At 41.2% G+C, this 20,640-nt stretch overlaps 1 protein-coding gene across 1 annotated transcript in view; it reads right to left on the bottom strand.

Moving 5' to 3' along the window:
* The window catches only part of LOC145393722 (uncharacterized), an 848,279-nt gene that overhangs the window by 220,029 nt on the left and 607,610 nt on the right, over positions 1-20,640 (bottom strand). Inside the window, exon 58 of the mRNA XM_080267765.1 lies at positions 6,801-6,973. Coding sequence (XP_080123891.1) covers positions 6,801-6,973 — 173 coding nt within the window. The remainder of the gene's footprint in view (positions 1-6,800; positions 6,974-20,640) is intronic.

The following is a 20,640-nucleotide window of genomic DNA, read 5'->3' on the forward strand; positions in this document are numbered from 1 at the left end:
GCTATTTTAGCTATACCTGTAGTCCATCCATCCATCCATCATCCAATCCTATGTCGCCCCATGAGGACCATAAAAGCCCGGGGCTAGGCAAGTTGGTCCTGACATTTAAGATGAGAGTGACTAGCCTCACTCATCCCTGAGTGGCATTGCGTAAGCAATAAACCCCAACCACCTCTTGGATATAAACCTTCACTGGTTCAGTCTGATTGGAGCACCTTAATTACCCACTAAACCACCAGGCACCAAAAATTGGTTATATGGTTACCACCCAGTGTAGTAAATGGTATCCTGGCACATAGGAAACTGTTTGGCTTGTCACTCAGTGTAGAGTCACCCACAGGCAGAAGGAAGAGGAAAGAATGAAGGAAAAAAAGACAGAAGAGGGAGTGTAAAGTCACCCGTGGGCAGAAGGACGAGGAAAGAATGAAGGAAAGAAAGACAGAAAAAGATAGAAGAAAGAAGGATGGAGGAAGGGAAAGGGTAGACACCCAAGAGCAGTACTACATCGAGTGAGCGGATGGTGAACGCCCCCATCTACCATATGTCTTTAAAATTTTCCCTTTATTATGTCTCTAAAGTTAAAAAAATATCAAGACTTGAGGGGGTCCCACCCATAAGTTATTTTTCCCGTAAGATTATGTATTCACAGTATGCGAAATAACAGTGCGCGAGGTCATGGACAGCCCATCCACTCACGCACTGTGCAAGCCCACTGTACCACACTAACTTACTGAGTTTCTATTGCAGAGTGGTGGATGTTATACAAGAGAGGGTTGGGTAGACTGCATCTACCTGGACTTCGGGAAGGCATTTGACAGGGTGACATATACAAGACTGTTGTGGATATTAAAAACTACCAGAGAGGCAGACATTAAGTTATTAAAGTGGACAGAAAGTTATTTGGTAGAAAGGCAAATGAGAACGGTTATATGAGACAAGGTTTCTCAATGGAAAAATGTAATATACTACTGGTATATCCTAGGGTTCCATTTTGGCTCCAATTATGTTTCTGATATATGTAAATGATATGCCAGAAGGGTTGAGGAGTTAAACGAGTATGTTTGCAGCTGATACTAAAATTATAAAGTACAGTATATTAAAGAAAACTCTTCATTACTATAAGGAATTACAAGAGGATCTAGACATACTACACAGTTGGAGTCAGATCTGGAAAAAGGACTTCAATAAAAAAAAAAAAAAAAAAAAAAAGGCACACTCGGAAATGGGAGTGTGATTTTTTTTTTTATGCGAGGAAGAAGGAACCAAAGGCCAGGAGCCCGCAATTATTGTTCCTTCCAAGAGAAAAACAAAATACAAGAGAGAGCCAAATTCAAGATCCGATCATTTCGAGATGCCTGGACACACTGCGTTTGAAAGACTGGAGATCATGGGAAGCAGGGAATACACACAGAGGGAGACAGTTCCAGAGTTGACTCGTTGCATAAATGAAGGACAGGGAGTAATGGTTAACTCTTGCATTAGAGAGTTGGACAGAAAAGGGATGAGAGTTTGCTGCTAGACAGGTGGTACGCGCCCATTGTAGAGGTGGAGGAATGCATGCAGACAGTTCAGAGGAGCAGTGACAATTGAAGTAGAGATAGAAAAGAGATAAAGATGCAACAGTGCGATGAAGAGACAGAGGTTGAACGACGTCAGTAAGAGGAGGAGAGTTAATGAGACGAAAAGCCTTTGACTCCACCCTATTCAGAAGAGCTGTATGTGGGGAGCCTCCCCACACATGAGAGTTGTACTCTAAACAGGGGCGGATAAAACTCCTGTATAGAGTCAACAATTGTGCAGGGATAAAGAAGGAACAGAGTTGGCTTAGCATACCTAATCTCTTGGAAGCAGATTTGACAAGAGATGTAATATGATCTTTCCAAGATAAGTCCCAAGTAAATGAAACCCCAAGCATGTTCAAGGATGATGCAGGATTAAGCTGAGTATTATTAAACATTAGTGGGTATACCTGAGGAAGATTTTGTCGGGTTGATAGGTGTAAAACCTGAGTCTTTGATGCATTAAAAATAACCAGATTATTTTTACCTGTCAGAGATACAAGCCAAGTCAGACGTTAGGTGTGCCAGGTGATAAAACACCTGGCTGTTCTGTATATGTACACAAAGACTTACCTTGCTCTTGTGTTCCTGAACTTGATTCTTCTGAATTCTCTACTCTCTGGCTTTGACTTTCCTGCCATTCTGTGACTAAACATATCTGAGCTGTTTACTGTCTATCTATCTATCTATCTATTGCCAGACACCTCAATCCCGTTTGGGGTGGCCACAAACAAATCGTCTCCAAGTCGCCCTGTCCCCCGCCATTTCACTGCCCTGCTCCCAACTCACACCCCCCTCTCTCATATACCTCTCCACCCCATCCCTCCATCTCATCCTCGGCCTCCCCCTCCCTCTTCCCCCCTCCACCTCACTCACATACACTCTCTTCGTCAGTCTTTCACCCTCCATCCTCTCCATATGGCCAAACCACCTCAGTGTGTTCCTCATAACGCTTCCTATCACATCCACATCCACACCACAACGCTCCTTTATATCCTCATTCGTCAGCCTGTCTCTCCACGTGACTCCACAGGCTCCTCTTAAATAACTCATTTCCACTGCTCTTATCCCCTAATTCTACTATGAAAAATTCTTCGAGTATCTTACTTCTAAGATGGAACACATCCTAACCATTTCTCCTTTCTATGAAATCTCCATTCTAGGAGATTTCAAAGTTCATCAGCACCTTTGGCTCTCCACTCCTTTCACTGATCCACATGCTGAACAAGCCTACATCTTTTCTATCCTTAATGACCTAGTGCAGATTGTACAGCACCCCACTTGAATCCCTGACTGCCTTGGAGAGTTCCAATATACTTGACCTCTTCCTTACAACTAATCCTTTTCCTCATGTTGTTAATCTTTCCTCTCCGTTGGCCTCCTCCGATCACAACCTTATTACCTTAACCTGACCTATTCCTCCAGTACGGCCTGTGGACCCTCCAAAGAAACATCAGTTGTGGCACTTTGGAGCTGCTGACTGGGAGGTCCTCGGGCAGTAATTCTTTTGTTTTCCCTGGAATGATTATTGCTTCCATGGCCAAGAGCCATCTGAGTGTGCAAGGCACACTCAGATGGAGGTTATTCTCTTGGGCATGGAAGCATACATTCTATTCTCACATCCTTTGACTAATGCATGAAAGTCTTGGTTTAATCACACTTGTTCAAATGCAGTCCATAACATGGACAGGGCCTATAAAAGGTACCGGAGCCAACCCACCCCTGAATCACATTTTTCTTTATGTTTCTGTCTGGAATCGTTCTTCACTCTGCTAAAAATAATTTCATCCATCCATCCATCCATCATCCAATCCTACGTCGCCCCATGAAAAGTGTAGGAGTCCAGGGTTAGGCAAGTTAGTCCTTACATTTAAGATGAGAATGACCAGCCTCACTCATCTCTGAGTGGCATTTCATGAGCAATAAACCCCATCCACCCCTTGGATATAAACCTGCATTGGCTCAATCTGATTGGAGCGCCTTAATTACTCACTAACCATCGGGTGCCATAATTTGGTTATGTGGTTACCACCCAGCATAGTAAATGGTTTCCTGGTTTGCAGGAAACCATTTCACTTCTCAATCAGTGTAGAGTCACCCACAAGCAGAAAGAAGAGGAAAGAATGACAGAAGAGGGAGTGTAAATTCACCGTAGGCAGGAGGAGGAAAGACTGAAGGAAAGAAAGACAGAAGAGGAAGGCAGGAAGAGAGGAAAGGGCAGACACCCAAAGAAGCACTACATTGAGTGGATGGTGAGCTTTCATCCGCACCAAATGCTCTCAACTCTCCAACTCAAATTCTTCCTGTTCCTTCTGGCACCTTACCAAAAACCTTTCTAACAACTTTACCTATTCATCCTTCCCTCCTCTCTTTTAATCTGATGGATCTGTGGCTATTTCTTCTACTGATAAAGCAGATTTCTTCATTCAGACTTTCTCCTCCAATTCCACCTTAGATGATTTCAGTGCTGTTCCTCCATCACCTCCCCCCTCTGATTTCCCCACTGTTAACATTAAAATTTCTTCAACTGATGTACTTTCTGCCATCAATGGGCTTAATACTAACAAGGTATATGGGCCTGATGGGGTCCCTCCTGTTGTCCTCAAGAACTGTGCATCTGTGCTTACACCCTGCCTAGGTAAACTCTTTTGTCTTTGTCCATCAACTTGTACCCTTCCTTCTTGCTGGAAGTTTGTCCTCATTCAGCCTGTCCCAAAGAAGGGTGACCATTCCCAACCCTATAACTATCATCCAATTGCTTTAACATTCTGTCTCAAAAGTTTTTCAGTCTATTCTTACCAGAAAAATTTTAAAGCATCTTTCCTATCACAACCTTCTTTCTGATGGTTAGTATGGATTCTGTCAGGGATGCTCCACTTGCGATCTTCTCATCTATCTCTCAGAGTCCCAGTCCTCCTCCTTTCGGGACTCTGCCGATCGCTTTGCCATTGCACTTGACATCTCAAAGGCTTTCGATTGAGTCTGGCATAAATCTTTAATTTCAAAACTGCCCTCTTAAGGTTTCTATCCTTCTATATGTGCCTTCATCTGTAGCTTCCTTCCTGGTTGGTCTATAGCTGCTGTTGTAGATGGTCACCGTTCTTCTCCTAGATCTATCAACAATGGTGTTCCTCTGGGCTCTGTCCTATCACCAACTCTCTTCCTTTATTCATCACTGACCTCCTAAGCCATACATCTAACCCTATCCACTCATACACCAATGACTCCACCCTTCATTTTTCCATTCAATTCCTGCAGCGTCCATCTCCGCAGTTACTTCAACAAACATGGGATGAGGCTATGGCACACCTAATGTCTGACTTGGCTTGTATCTCTGACTGGGGTAACAGTAATCTTGTTGATTTTAATGCATCAAAGACTCACTTCTTACACCTATCAAGCCAACAAAATCTTCCACGTTTTTTTTTTTTTTAATGTGTCCAAGTCTAGGCATAGGCTTCACAGCCTGCTCCCAAGGCTTAGTAGTCCTCCTACATACTATACACCTCTACATGTTACCTCTTTGGTGCTAACACCCACTGTCCAAATTGAATACATGCTAGAGCTGTCTCATACAGGACTGGTGTATCAGTTTTAGCGGGGGTATTTTTACGACATGTCAGCAGGCCTTTTGGTAGATCAGCAAAGTCTGATTTTATTAACTTCAAATCCTTAAACTGTTCCCTGCCCCAGCTGGGATTTAACCCAGGTCTGGTAGGACTGCAGGCCACCTCTCTACCGATTGAGCTACCACCTACCCACTAATGTTCAATAATATCCACCTCAAACCTGCATCATCCTTAAACATACTTGGGGTTTCATTCTCTCGAAATTTATCTTGGAAAGATCATATTACATCTCTTGTAAAATCTGCTTCCAAGAGATTAGGTGTGCTATGCCAACTCTGTACCTTCTTTACCCCTGCACAGTTGTTGACTCTATACAGGGGTTTTATTCGCCCTGGTTGTAGACCTAGTATAAAGTACAACTCTCATGTGTCGGGAGGCTCCCCATATACAGCTCTTCTCAACAAGGTGGAGTCAAAAGCTTTTCGTCTCATTAACTCTCCTCCTCTTACTGGCTCCCTTCAACCTCTGTCTCTTCACTGCACTGTTGCATCTGTATCTCTTTTCTGTCACTACTTCAGTGGTCACTGCTCTTCTGAACTGTCTGCTTGCATCCCTCCACCTATATGACGGGTGCGTAGTACCCATCTAGCAACAAATTCTCATTCCTTTTCTGTCCAACTCTCTAATGCAAGAGTTAACCATTACTCCCAGTCCTCATTTATGCAACTGGTCAACTCTGGAACTGTCTCCCTCTGTCTGTATTTCCAACTTCCTATGATCTCCAGTCTTTCAAACGCAGTGTGTCCAGGCATCTCGAAATGAACACATTTTGAATCTGGCTCTCTTTTGTATTTTTTTTTTTCTTGGTAGGAATGGTTTGTTGACTCCTGGTGTTTGGTTCCTTCTTCCTTGCACCAAAAAATAAATAAATAAATTAATTAATTAAAAAACTGGGCACAGAGATAATCTGCAAAATCAAAAAAGAGGACTTGGGAGTGATCATACAGGACACCCTACCACCTAAAAAGCATATAAATAGAAATACTGAAGGAGCATATCGACTGTTGGCAAACAGGAGAGTAGCTTTTAATTACATGGATAAGATGCTGAGAGAGTTAAGAATCACTATGATAAAACAAAGATTAGAATATGTAACAATGTTATGGTTGTCATATCTGAAAAGGCATACAGGCAAACTAGAAAAAGTTCAAAAAAATAGATACCAAGCTTGAGAAAGTATTTCTACGAAGAGAGACTGAAGAAGCTGAAGGTACAAACCCTAAAAGAAGAGGGAGAGAGAAGAGATTTGATTACGATGTTTAAAGACGCAAGAGGATTGGAATGGGTGTAAAGATTATTATTATTATTTTTTTTTTATGGATGGTGAAAGAACACGAAGACATGAGTTTAAACTGAGGAAAAGGAGGTGCTTTAAAGATGTGAGAAATTTAAGATCCCTAGAAGAAGTGCAGATACTGTACTTGGAAATACCTAAAAGAGGTGGTGCAAGCAAAGAATATCCATGTGCTTATAACTAGATTAGACATAAGGAGACACAGAGACAGGGCAATACAAGCTTAGCTCAATTCCCGTATGGTACAACTGGGTAAATACACACATTTGTTGAAAAATATCTTCAGGACTGGGTGAAGCTACAGGAATATAAGCTCACCAATATGTGCTTCCACCATGCACCAAGACTGTGTGTGTGATGAGCAGTGGCGTGCAAGAGAAAGGGTGGATACAGCTGCACACTAAGTCCAGCTGATCCCAGGAGGTCCAGTTCAGCAAGGCGAGGATTTACCAATCCAAATTTGAGAGCCAGCTCCTCCTTTGAGTCAACAGCTGTGAGAAAAAAAAACATATACCAATATATTATATATATATATATATATATATATATATATATATATATATATATATATACACTGTGTATGGCCTTCTTGAAGGCTGGAATGCACTGCAGAAAACAAGAAATAACAGGCAAATAATAAGTAATTTATCATGGGTTTAATATGGATACATTTGAGATAATCATAAAAGCCTGTGAAAGTGATATCCCTCTAGGTTACTATCACACTTTTTACTGAAATCAAGGCATAACTTATATTATAGACCCACAATTTCTAACCTAGACTAAGATTCAATCAAGCAGTCAAATGTCGAATGCCAACACGGCTTCAAGTGACCAATTCACTGTCCAGTTTAGGATAATGAACCCTAGAAACTGTAAGGCTGCACCTCTACAACAGGCCTACTGTGTGTGTAAAGTGTACAAGCAAAGGTGGTCCAGCTAACAAGGAGTGGCATCCATAAGCTAAAATGAACACGAGAGGGTGCTATGACCTAGAATCTTGAAAATAAATAGGTGTATCCAGCACCATAGACTGATTGTATGCAAAGATCCACAAAGAGTTTTCACATGTTTTATGGGGCCAACATAAACTGGCATGAAATAATGGAGTTTCTTAAGGAAGCAATCTCATTTTTCATCTGGTAAAATGAATTTTTATCTTCCGCCTTTAATTTTCCGCAGATTTCAAAACTTTTTATACACCAATCGTGTGACTATATACTGCTATTCTGCCCAGAATTTCAGCACAATTGAACTTATTTAAAGTCATGCAGAAAAAGATTAGTTTTTTTATGGAAAAATCGTATCTGCTCAAAACTGCTATAAGTTATAACAATTTCCTTTGACACACAGACAGGTGACACCTAAATGATGATTTGCAACAATTCCCATGTGTATATGAAGTGTACAAGTGAAAAAAACAAAATAAAAAATACATTTTCCCAAAAAACCCTGGACATGCCCTCACTAAACATTTGTTTATAAAAAAAATATTTAAGAATTAAAGATCGCCGATAGCTGTGAATATAGATACTGGTTTCATGATTATAATGAAAAAAAAATAAAAAGAATCAGTCAATTACAAGCACAGTAGTTACATTTTGAATGTGAAAAAACATTTCGAGAAAATGGCATTTTTTGTTTTACTCTTCTGGAATTCTGTATTACAGCATGCTAGTGTAACATAATACCAATAAAAAAATAATTATTATATACCTGACTCTGCTGGACAGTCTCAGGGAGGTCAGATTACAGTTGAGGTCAATCAGGAGTTAGTCAGGTCACCTCATGTGACATGCTGTGTGGCAACTGGGGACTGTCCTCGCCACTCCCCCACCTCACCATCCACAGCCATATGCTAGCGAGTGGTACACCAATACTAACTTTCCCTCACTAAATCTTTTACTCCTTATATTTACGGGGTTCACTGAGCAGACTCCCTACAAGACAGTCATTGTTGCACTTGGCAGTGGGAGAGAAGTTTGTATGCTTTGTTTGCAAAGATGAATTCACTGTACCACCACCACAATCTTCACACTTCAACTTACAACGACACAGTCAGGATGGCATTACTCTCGTCAACATCTGTACTAGCACGACATTGTTGTGGAATCAACAGCCAGATGTCGAGTAGCAGCAGCTGAAACAGGCGTTGGTGGTGTGATGGTGGCAGGAGGCTATGAGGTGTCACAAGAAGTTGATGGTTAAGGTTCACTTTCCCTCTTTTTCCACCTTCTCTCCATTGCTTTCTTCCCCTTCTCAATCTGTCGCTGTTTCTTCTTGCTTAGGGGAGGCATTTCCACAGTCTGAACTGGGGAACAGTAAACAATATCGGGAGAATAGCCGACACAAACAGTGTTGTAGCTGTGTGAACATCTCCTCCTGATAAAATTAGCACACTGAGCTGCTACTCCTGCTGCCGTACATCCACTGATCACCTGAGTGGTGCCAAGAGTATCGTACAGTAATATTATGACATAAACTCCCTCAAAAAAAAAAAAAGACCTAAAATGCAAAAAACAACGAAATGCAACGTGGTTCAGAATAGGACATTAAAGGGCCGCTTCACCCTTATGGCCATTTCAAGTTTTAAAAATGCATGCTGGCAAAACATGTGCTCCTACGGCCGCCAAACTCGCTGAGCAGATGCAGTATGCCATAATCGTCTCACAAAAATTTTTTGGAAAAAAAAAAAAAAAAAAAAAAAAAAAAAAAAAATCTGACCTGAAAATCAAGTTTTCCCCCTTAACTCCTTTCCTCCTGCAGAGGACTGCCTCAGGGTGATGATAATGATGTAGATGAACCCCTTACCATTATGTGTTCTCCAGTATTTCATTTCAGCTACTGCCAGATGATTTTATTCAGTGGACAATGAGTCTTAGGAGACTCAGTACGTTTTCATTTTCATTTTTTAAAACTCCAACATGCCTGCATGTGTCGGCTTTCATCACCTAATGGTGGCTTTCCATGCTGCTCGATCTCTAGCAGACTCCTTGTTCAGTCCCTTATCCCTGAGGTCACACTCAATGACCTCATCCCAGATCTTTTTTGGTCTACCTCTCGCAACCCTACCCTCAACACTAACACTTCTCACTTTCTGCACCCAATTATCATCCCTCATCCTCTCCACATGCACAAACCACCTCAATCTACTCCTCCTCATCACAACACCAATATATTCCAGTCTCATCCTACCTCTTAACTCTCTTCCATCATAAACCTAATCCCTCCATGCCTCGGACTCAAGGACGCACTGCACATTCACCTAATCATTGTCACTTCTGCATGTTTGAGCCCACGAATATCCACTTCCTTTACTGGCCAGGTCTCACTATCATACAGCATTACACTCCTAACACATGCTGCATACAAAGATCACTCAGCATGGAGGAAGAGCCCTCTCAATGTCAGAAGAGGTAACAGCTCCATGAGCTTTTCCAACCACTCCTCACTCCAGCCACAGAGATAGCTCCAGCCCCACCTCCAGCACATAACAAGTCTTCCAAATAGCAAAACTCTTCCACACACTCGAAAGACTCACCAGCAAGAACAAGCCTTTTGAACCCAATAAGATTCACATGCTCTACCTGGCACACTGCACACATGAAGTCAGCATTATTGTGCAGTCTCCCTGTAATACCACTACATCTCTTATGCACCTACTTATCACAAACACTGCACAAGATGGAAGTACTTTCCACACCCTTGTGGCAAACTGCATGTGGCCACTCTTCCTCTTCTCTGACAGTACCACCACCAGCCCTAGATACCATCACCTTTGTTTTATCTGCATTTACTCTCAAGCCCATGTGTACCATACCATCTCTACACATCCTAAATCTTTCTTCTGCCTCCCTCTCATTCTCTGCAATCAACACCAAATCATACGCATACAACATCTCTCACAAGAGTCCACTTCTGAAGTCAAGTGAGAGGACTTCAAGTACCAAGATAAACAACAAGGAGGTAAAAAGTGACCCCTGAAGCATACTGACATTCACACAAAACTCATCGTTCAAATCTCCATTCACTCTTACCTGGGTGTGAGCACCCACATACATAGCCATAACCATCATATTAATAACGGTACAATTAACTATATTATGGGTCAACATGTCGGAGAGGGAGTAAGATAGCTTTGCGGGGAGACTTAAAACCTTATTAAGTAATTGGCTGTGCACGACTGCTGCGATATGGCTTCAACAAATTTTGATGAGAATAACGTGCTGGTGAGAGGAGGATCTACAACCTTAAAAATCAAAAGGCTGGACCTTATTGTGTTAGTAAAACTAAACAGCTGGGAGTTGCCAGGTCACCAAGATACGGCATTTACAAACTATTCTGTGCCAAGAAGTGGAATGATCTAAAACATTAAAAATCATTCAACACTTCCCTTTAATGATATATTTACCCGGAGGGGCTCAGGGATGGGTACTGTTTTCACTGTCTGTCTGTCTGTTTGTTTGTCCATCTGTCTGTTAACAAATTTATGCGAAAACTATTGGTGTGACTTTGAATAAAATTACAGAGATGATCACCTGATTAAATCTGAGACCAAATTGAGCCAGGCCCAGGCTGTAGGTTAAAAAAAAAAAAAAAAAAAAAAAAAAAAAAAAAAAAAGGCTATAACTCCTTTCAAATTCATCGCATTGACATGAAACCAAAACTTAAAGGTGCACCTTTCAAATCTGCATTCTATAACATGCCTCATTACATCAGAGGGGTCACTCCCCAGTTTGCAGTAGGGGAGTCAATGTCAGGTGGGTAAAGCCTACAATTTCAAATGGGCATAAAATCAATTTTCACCCAATTTACTCCAGATTTTATATGAGACATCTTTGACTATATATCCCATTGTGTTTATACATCAGCACTATAATGACTGCCAGGGACAGGTTTGCTGTGCCTTGGTACGAGGGACCCCCTCCTCTGTTTTTTAGTTCCTAAAAAGAGACAGGCCAGAGAAAGGGATGGGGGATGGAGTTATCCCCGTACCCTGAAGATTGGGTCTATGAATGTGCGTGGATGTAGTACGATTGAGGCTAAAAGGGAGGAGACTGGGAGAATGCTTGTGAGAAGAAAGTTGGATGTGTTAGCTTTGAGTGAAACGAAGATGAAAGGGAAGGGGGAGTCTATGTTTGGAAGTGTGAATGGAAGATTGTCAGGTGTTGATAGAGGAAGGGCAAGAGAAAGTGTGGCCTTGTTAGTGAGTCCGGAAGTACAGCAATGTGTGACTGAATGGAAGGAGGTGTCATCGAGACTGATGTGGGTGAAAGCGAAATTTGAACGTGAGTTGTGGGTGTTTGTGAGTGTATATGGGCCTGGCAGTGAAAGGGATGAACAAGAGAGGGAGTCTTTCTGGAATGACGGTGATGAGTGTCTGCAGAGTATTGGAGCAAATGTGAATGTGGTAATTATGGGAGATCTGAATGCTAGAGTGGGAAATGTAGCAGTTGAAGGCATAGTTGGTATGCATGGTGTGCCTAGAAGAAATGAAAATGGGGAACGAATGATAGCGATGTGTGTTGAGCAAGAGATGGTGATTGGGAATACGCAGTTTGAGAAGAAAGATATTTATAAGTATACATGGGTGAGACAGGAGGGTGGAAGGGTTGTTGATAAAGCTTTGATGGACTATGTGGTTGTGTCTAGGAATGTAATAGGAAGATTGTTGGATGTGAGAGTTCTGAGAGGGGAGGGTGGAGGTATGTCTGACCACTACCTGGTGGAGGGAAAGTTAAGAGTAGGTAAGAGATGGGTGAGAGCTAGGAGGGTTAGGTGTGGCAGGGAGGTTTTGAAAGTGAGTGAGTTGGATAAAAGAGAGAAAAAGATAGAGTATCAGGAGAAATTGAAAGATGAGTGGAACGTAGTGAAAGATCGGGAAAATGGCAGCGTGGAGGAGGAATGGCAGTTGTTTAAGAGTGCTGTGGTGGGGCATGCAGAAGAGGTGTGTGGTGTGAGACGTGTGGGTGGTGGTGTAAGAAAAGGAAGTGAATGGTGGTGCGAGGAAGTAAGTATGGCTGTGGCTGAGAAGAGACGTGCATATGAAGTGTGGCTGCAGAGGATGGATGAGATGTCATATGAAAGGTATAAGGAAAAGAGGACTAGAGAGAGAAGGGCTGTGCGTGATGCTAAAGTGGCAGCAGATGAGAGGTGGGGTAGGCGGCTGACAGAGAATTTTCAACAGAATAAGAAAATGTTTTGGAAGGAGGTGAAAAGGGTGCGAAAGGGAGAGTCTGGGAAGGAAGAACGCGTAAAAGCAAAGGATGGAAGGATGTTAATTAAGATGGATGCAGTAAGGAAGAGATGGGCTAAGTATTTTGAAAGATTGTTAAATGTAGAGGAGGAAAGGGTGGCTGAGATTGTGGCGGATGGAAGGGTGCAAGGAGTAAATGAATTGGGAGAGATGAATGATTCTTTGATCACGAAGGAGGAAGTGGAGAAGGCAGTAAAGGAGATGAAAACAAGGAAAGCTGCAGGTATGGATGGGTGTGCTGTGGAATGCATGAAGGGTGGTGGAGTGACTATTGTTGACTGGTTAGTAAGACTGTTGAATGTGTGCTTTGAGAAAGGTATGGTGCCAATTGACTGGGCAAGTGCTTGTGTGGTCCCGTTGTATAAAGGCAAGGGTGATAAGTATGAATGTACTAGCTTTAGAGGTATAAGTCTGTTGAGTGTTGTAGGTAAGGTGTATGGTAGAGTGTTAATTATGAGAGTTAGAGAGGGTACAGAGGGAGCGATTGGTGATGAGCAGTGTGGCTTAAGGAGAGGGAGGGGATGCGTTGATCAGGTGTTTGCTGTGAGACAAGTATGTGAAAAGTATTTAGCGAAAGGCAAGGATGTGTTTTGGGCATTTATGAATTTAGAGAAAGTGTATGATAGAATTGATAGGGAGGCTTTGTGGACTGTTTTAAGATTGTATGGACTTGATGGTAGGTTACTAAAAGGGGTGAAAAGTTTTTATGTAAATAGTAGAGCGTGTGTATGAGTGGGAAATGCTGTGAGTGATTGGTTTCCCGTAAGAGTGGGGCTGCGACAGGGATGTGTGATGTCGCCTTGGTTGTTTAATATTTACATGGATGGTGTTGTAAGGGAGGTGAATGCAAGAGTTTTAGGTGGAGGTCTGAGTCTGATGAATGTTGATGGTGGAGAGTGGAATCTGAAGCAGCTGCTGTTTGTAGATGATACTGCACTGGTGACTGATTCAGAGGAGAGATTGAGACAGTTGGTAGAGGAGTTTGGAAGGGTGTGTGAAAGGCGGAAATTAAAAGTAAATGAGAATAAGAGTAAAGTGATGAAGTGTACGAGGTTGATAGATGGTAGGGGGATGAATATAGTTTTGAATGGCGAGTTGCTTGAGGAGGTAGATTGTTTTAAATATCTAGGGTCACATGTTGCTGTGGATGGAAGAATAGATGCAGAAGTGAAGTTTAAAATAAATGAAGTAGGAAAGGTGCTGGGAGGAATGAAAAAAGTGTTTAAATATCGTTCGCTTAGAATGGATGTAAAGAGAAGGCTGTATGAGGGTGTTGTAGTACCGACTGTATTATATGGGGCTGAAACATGGAATATGGGTGTAGCAGAGAGGAAAAGTTTGAATGTAATGGGGATGATGTGTCTGAGGAGTATGTGTGGAGTGACGCGTATGGATCGGGTGCGAAATGATGAAGTGCGAAGGAGAAGTGGAGTTGTTCGGGAGATGGCTGGTAGAGTTGAGCAGAGGGTGTTGCGATGGTTTGGGCATATGGAGAGAACGGATAATGAGCGATTGGTGAAAAAGATAACTAGATCTGATGTGAGAGGTGTAAGGCTGAGAGGAAGACCACGAATAGGATGGATGGACAGTGTGAAGAGAGCGCTGGATGCGAGAGGGATGTCTGTTGAGCAAGGAAGAGTGGCTGTGCGTGACAGAAATAAATGGAGAGAAATTGTGAATGAATAAGTGATGACGCAGCCCTGAGGGGATATTCTCCCGCATTTGGTCTGATCAGCTAGTCAGGTCAGGTGCGGGTAAGGGGATGGGTCTGTTATGATGTGGCAGGGGTAAACCAGTTCTGCTGTCAGGCCCTGCTGCGGATGTCACTGATTGCATTGCACAGTTGACCCTTGTGCGGTGTGGTGCGGTGAGGATCTGTCCGTTCTCCCCTTTGGGGCTAAGATGCGAATGAATGTGTTTGAATGGATGAGTAAATGAGGAGTGTGTTGTCCTGTCTCGGCTACCTCCCTTTCCTTGGGGGAAGCAGCCTAGGTATATAGATAGATAAACCATTAGATGATTCTACTTAGTGTACAGGAAACACTTGCTGTGAAGGCAGATAATGATGACTGTATATAATGCCTCCATTTCAAAAGACTCTCCTAAGGTGAATAAGGAATGTCTGGCATATGGCAAGAACAAAACAAGAAATAGATCACTGGACTGAAGGGGTTATACCTGTATAAACTTGGGTAATCCAATTATTGCGAAATGACATCAACAATCCATGATGCAATGGTGGGTGGGGAAGAGTTTTGATGTTTAGTACTACTGTCATTTTTTCTTTGACACACTCTTTTTAAGATATGTCTATCAAGAAGGAGCTGATCTCAATAAAAAGAAAAAAAACTGGAAGCTACTATTTAAAAAATTCCACCAGCCAATATATATTTTTCTCTTACTTAACAGCATTCCATACATCAGTCATGAAAAGCATATCTTCACCACTGTTCGGACTGTGGCTACGGAGAATGAGTCAGAGATCCAAGAGTGCTTCACTGGTATTACCCTGTGTTGTACCATTTCAAAAAATTTTGTTATTCCACTGAACTGCCTTCAGAATGCTGAAGTGCTATTTCATACACTTTAAATTTTCACAATCTGATAGCCTCAAAGAATTTTGTGCTTGTAAAATTTATGTACAAAATCCATACCAAACCTAGATGAGACACCCTTGTTCCTAATTATTATGGTGGAAAAGAACATAACACTAATGCTCTACCAGCATTGGCCAGGCACTTACAAGACCTTACAGTGAATCTTCTTACTTCAATTACAAAATATCCTCCTGTGCAAGAGGTGAATGCATAGAGTACATGCCCTTGGTCCCAGACACCTTTCAATCAGAGCAACTTTCTGTTTTTTTACTCTCGTGAATCTTTGTGTACCGTACTTCATCAGTGTTATATAGGTGTTCCATGGCTATAGTGGCTCCTCATTCTTTTCCAATATCATCTAATGTCCTTTGGTCTATGAGGATATCCTTTAACTATTGCATTGTGTGTGTGTGTGTGTATGTGTGTGTGTGTGTGTGTGTGTGTGTGTGTGTGTGTGTGTGTGTGTGTATTTACCTATTTGTATTTACCTATTTGAAGTATACAGGAATTGAGCAATGCTCGTGTTGTCCTGTCTCCATATCCACATTTATCTAGTCTACTTTTACACACATATATGTTTTTTGCCTGCACCACCTCTTCATATAAGCCGTTACAAATATTTATGTATTTACCTAATATACATAATTGTACCTGTGATATACATGAAGTGTGCTATGCTCATGGGTTCCTGTCGCTGTTTCTCAGGAAGTCAAATTTAGCTTTAAACTCGTTTAAGTTTTTAGACTGGACGATCTCTTTGTCCAGGCTGTTCCACAGGTTGATATCCTTCAACCAGCTTGAATTCTTCAATTTCATTCCATGTCCTCTTGTTGCTCTCTTATCCCATACAAACAGATCTTCTCGGTCAATTTTATCTACTCCTATCATGGTCCTGAACACTGCAATCAAGTCTCCCCTCTTTCTCCTTTCCTCTAAGGAAGGCAAATCCAGCTTTTCCAGCCTCTCTCTGTATGACAGATCTGTCAGACTGGGGACCATCTTGCTGTTCTTTGTATTCTCTCAATCTTGTTTACATCTTTCTTTTTGTGTGGGGACTACACTACTGTTGCATATTCTAACCTGGGGCGGATCATGGCCACTATCAATTTTTTCATCATCTCCTCATCCATATAATGAAATGCTACTCTTATGTTAGTCAAGAGTTTATATGTCTCTCTAACTATCTTATTAACCCTCTCGCGTATGGTAAGTTTCAGTAAGTTTTCTGGCGCATGATTTTTTTCTACGAAGCCGCCCGGCCCGGGAGCGCACGTGCGGCAAATTTCGGCGAATGAAACACATTCTTGCCTTATTTTTGCCACCCAAAAATCCATTTATTCCCATCCAACCTTTCTCAAGGTAGGCAGCGATGTTTGTTCTATCTGATAAACAGAACCAAAACACAGGAAAACACCAAAAAAAAAAGTTATTAGCCCTGGAAGCATGGTAAAGTGGACCGTTTTTACTTCCCAACATCGCCGTTTGAATGTTTTCCATCATACAGGAAAATGATCTAATACGTTTTTATAAAGAATTTCATTAGCTTTCTAACAAAACAAATCCGGTTGTGATACGATGCTTACTTTTTGAGAAAATGGCCAAAAACTGAAAGCCATTTTCGGAAAAAATTCACGGACCTCTCAAGGCTAAATTTTCCCAGACACCTTATGTTTTTATTACATAGTAATATGCCCAAATTCACCAGCTTTCCCCATCTTCAAGCAGAACCCCATACGCCTCATAGTTCTCGAGTAAATCGAAAGAAAGTACTAGGCACTCCGTCCGTGATTGACTTTCGTGATGCGCGCACGGCGTACGAAATGTTCCCGCCTACGTAACAACGAATTCTTATCACAAATATTACATAGTTATGTATTATACATACGTAGAATTTACTGCTCTTTACCATGGTTGACAAAGTGAGAGTATTACTACGAGCGTTTTTCAATGGTAACAGCCACGAACAGACACTCATTTCCACCGCCTTTTCTCGCACAAAACGTAACATAATGCTTACATTTTGGTATTGATCATACGTAGAATTTAGAGGTATAGATCATGGTTGTTACAGAAAATAGATAAGTCTAATAGTTTTCAAGTAATTGGCCGACAAAGTGAGGTTATTACTCCGAGAGCTTGTCACTGATAACAACCGCGAGGAAAAAAAACATTTCCCTCGCCTTTTACCCCCCAACACGCTACCAAAGGCTTACATTCTGGTATTGATCATATGTAGAATTTAATGGTATTGATGATGGTTGTAACAGGAAATTGATAAGTCTAATAGTTTTCGAGTAATTGGCCGACAAAGTGAGGTTATTACTCCGAGCGCTTGTCACTAATAACAACCGCGAGGAACAAAAACATTTCCCTCGCCTTTTACCCCCCAAAACGCTACCAAAGGCTTACATTCTGGTATTGATCATACGTAGAATTTAGTAGTATTGATGATGGTTGTAACAGGAAATCGATAAGTCTAATAGTTTTCGAGTAATTGGCCGACAAAGTGAGGTTACTCTTCCGATCGCTACCAACTTTTACACACACTGTTTTTTCCTTGCACACTTGCCTGAAGACTATGCTACCAATTTTTTTCCCCCTATCTGTATAGACTGTAACATCTTCCATGGATGTTTTCCTATTGTTATAACCTACTACACATAAACATAACTCTTCTATAGTTACTGCGTGGAGATTTACTTTCTTTCATATGTGTAATCTGTAGGAGATAATGGTTATTTGTCTGAAAGTTGGAGAGGTAATGGTAATAGATTATTATATATATCAACAAAATTTGCAGAACTCACTTCCTCCAGGGGTATTGATCCAGTTAGACCAGGGATTTGAAGATGAGGAGTTATGTACTGTGTGTGTGTGTGTGTGAGTGTGTGTGTGTGTGTGTGTTCTTACCTACCTAACTGTTCTTACCTAATTGTATCTTTACAGGAATGAGTCAAGCTCGTACTGTCCCGTGTCTTAAACCATATTTATCGTACATATCCTTAAATTTGTGAATTGTTTTGGCACACACTATTTCATTCGATAGTGCATTCCATTGATCAATTGCTCTGTTTGGGAAACTGAATTTCCGTACGTCTTTATCACCTCTCTTCTTATGCAGGTTTTTGCAGTGTCCTCTTGCTGATGCTTCTCCATATGTTAAGTAATCATTTATGTCTATTTTCTCCTTCCCTGATATGCACTTATATAGCATTATCATGTCACCTCTTTTCCTTCTCTCCTGTAGTGTTGGTAGATTCAGTCTATTTAGTCTTTCTTCGTAGCTTAGGTCCCTTAAGCTTGGTATCCATCTTGTAGCGGCCCTTTGAACTTTTTCAATCTTGTCTATATGCTTTTTGAGATGAGGACTCCAGACTACTGATGCATATTCCAGGGTTGGTCTAATGAATGATGTTATTATCCTTCTTAGCATGTCTTCATTTATGTATGTGAATGCTGTTCTCATATTTGCAACCAGTGTATACATGTTCCGTACCTTCTCGCTGATGTGGTCAGCCGGAGATAGTCTGTTATTGATAATCACACCTAGGTCTTTCTCTCTTTCTGATGTGTACAGGGTTTTATTTCCTAACTTATAATCCCAATCAGGTCTTTTTCCACTTTTACCAAACTTGATTACATGACACTTGTCCACATTGAATTCCATTTGCCATGTACTACTCCATTCATGAAGTTTATTTAATTCTTCTTGTAGCTCCCTACAAGAGTCTGTGCTAGTAATTCTCCTTTGTATTTTTGCATCATCTGCAAACATATTCAGATAGCTCTCATTTCCAGTGTTACTGTTTATATCATTTATATACACTAAAAACATGATTGGTGCCAGCACTGAACCCTGTGGTACTCCACTAGTCACTCCTTTCCATGATGAGTAGTTTCCTCTTAGTACTGTCCTCATTTCTCTTTTTATGAGAAAGTCTTGCATCCAACAAAACAGTTTGCCTCGAATTCCTCCTTGATGGTACAGTTTCCATAATAGTCTTTGGTGTGGTACTGTGTCAAAAGCTTTCTTGAAATCTAAATAGATACTGTCCACCCATCCTTCCCTTTCCTGTATTGTGTTTGTTACTCTGTCATAGTAGCTCAACAGATTAGTAACACATGATTTTCCTTTTCTGAAACCAAACTGTCTTTCTGTTATCATACTGTGTTCTTCTAGATGATTTACCCAAGCTTTTCTTATAAGCTTCTCTAATACCTTGCTTACAACACTGGTCAGTGATACTGGTCGGTAGTTGAGTGGATTTTGTCTATTTCCTTTCTTGAATAAGGGGACAATATTTGCTTTTTTCCAAATATCAGGTAGTTTCCCTTGACTCAAGGGTTTCTTGAAAATTAAAAATAATGGTTTACTTAACTCCTTTGCACATTCTCGTAATACCCAACATGAAATTTCATCAGGACCACTTGCTTTTCCTCTGTCTAATCTACTTAACTCCTCCTGTATTACTTTTTCTGCTATTTGTATATCTGGTAGTATGTGTGGACATGCGTGTTCCACATAGTCCCTCTCAAAATTTTTTTCTTCTGTAAAAACTAATTGGAAATTCTTATTTAGTGCTTCACAAATATCTTTCGCTTGTGTATAAGTGATTCCCTCGTCCATAATGCATTGTATTATATCTTTTACTTTGGTTTTGCTTCTGATATAGCTGTAAAACAGCTTTGGTTGATCACTACTTTTATTTATTATATCCTCCTCAAACTGTTTTTGGGCTTCCCTCCTTATTCTTGTATAGTCGTTTCTTGCCTGTTTGTAATTATTATACGCCCTTTCACTATTGTGTCTTCTGTATCTATTCCACAACAAATCTCTTCTTTCTTTTGATTTTTTACATTCTGTATTGAACCATTTTTGTATTTTCTTACCTGCTTCTTTGTGCTGTGGGATGTACTTCTGGACTCCTATTTCATAAAATTCACAGAATTTTTTATATACAGCATTTAACCCCTTAAACGTGGATCGTCTCGTTTGTGACGCTCGGCCAAAAGGACATAACGGCGGATCGTCGCGTTTGCAATTCTAGTAAATTTTGAATAACCGCGGGCAAGCAGGCTCCAGCTGGTATTGTCTATCAGTACCGCCACCCTTTAGCTACTTTTAGCACACTTGACCTTTGTACTACTGACCTTGGTTGTTGCTAAGTATAATTTTTTTTACCCACCCACGCACCGCTGCCCGGCCCTCCCTCGTCGTGCGATATGGCAGCGCTCGGACGGCTCATACGTGTTAATCTGCGCCTTCCTCTCGCAAGCACTTTATGCTAATTGGAAACGCTTGTTT

Source organism: Coenobita brevimanus, chromosome 25 (genome assembly GCF_032717465.1).
Source record: "Coenobita brevimanus isolate Jiangsu-jjx chromosome 25, ASM3271746v2, whole genome shotgun sequence".
Lineage (NCBI taxonomy): Eukaryota > Metazoa > Arthropoda > Malacostraca > Decapoda > Coenobitidae > Coenobita > Coenobita brevimanus.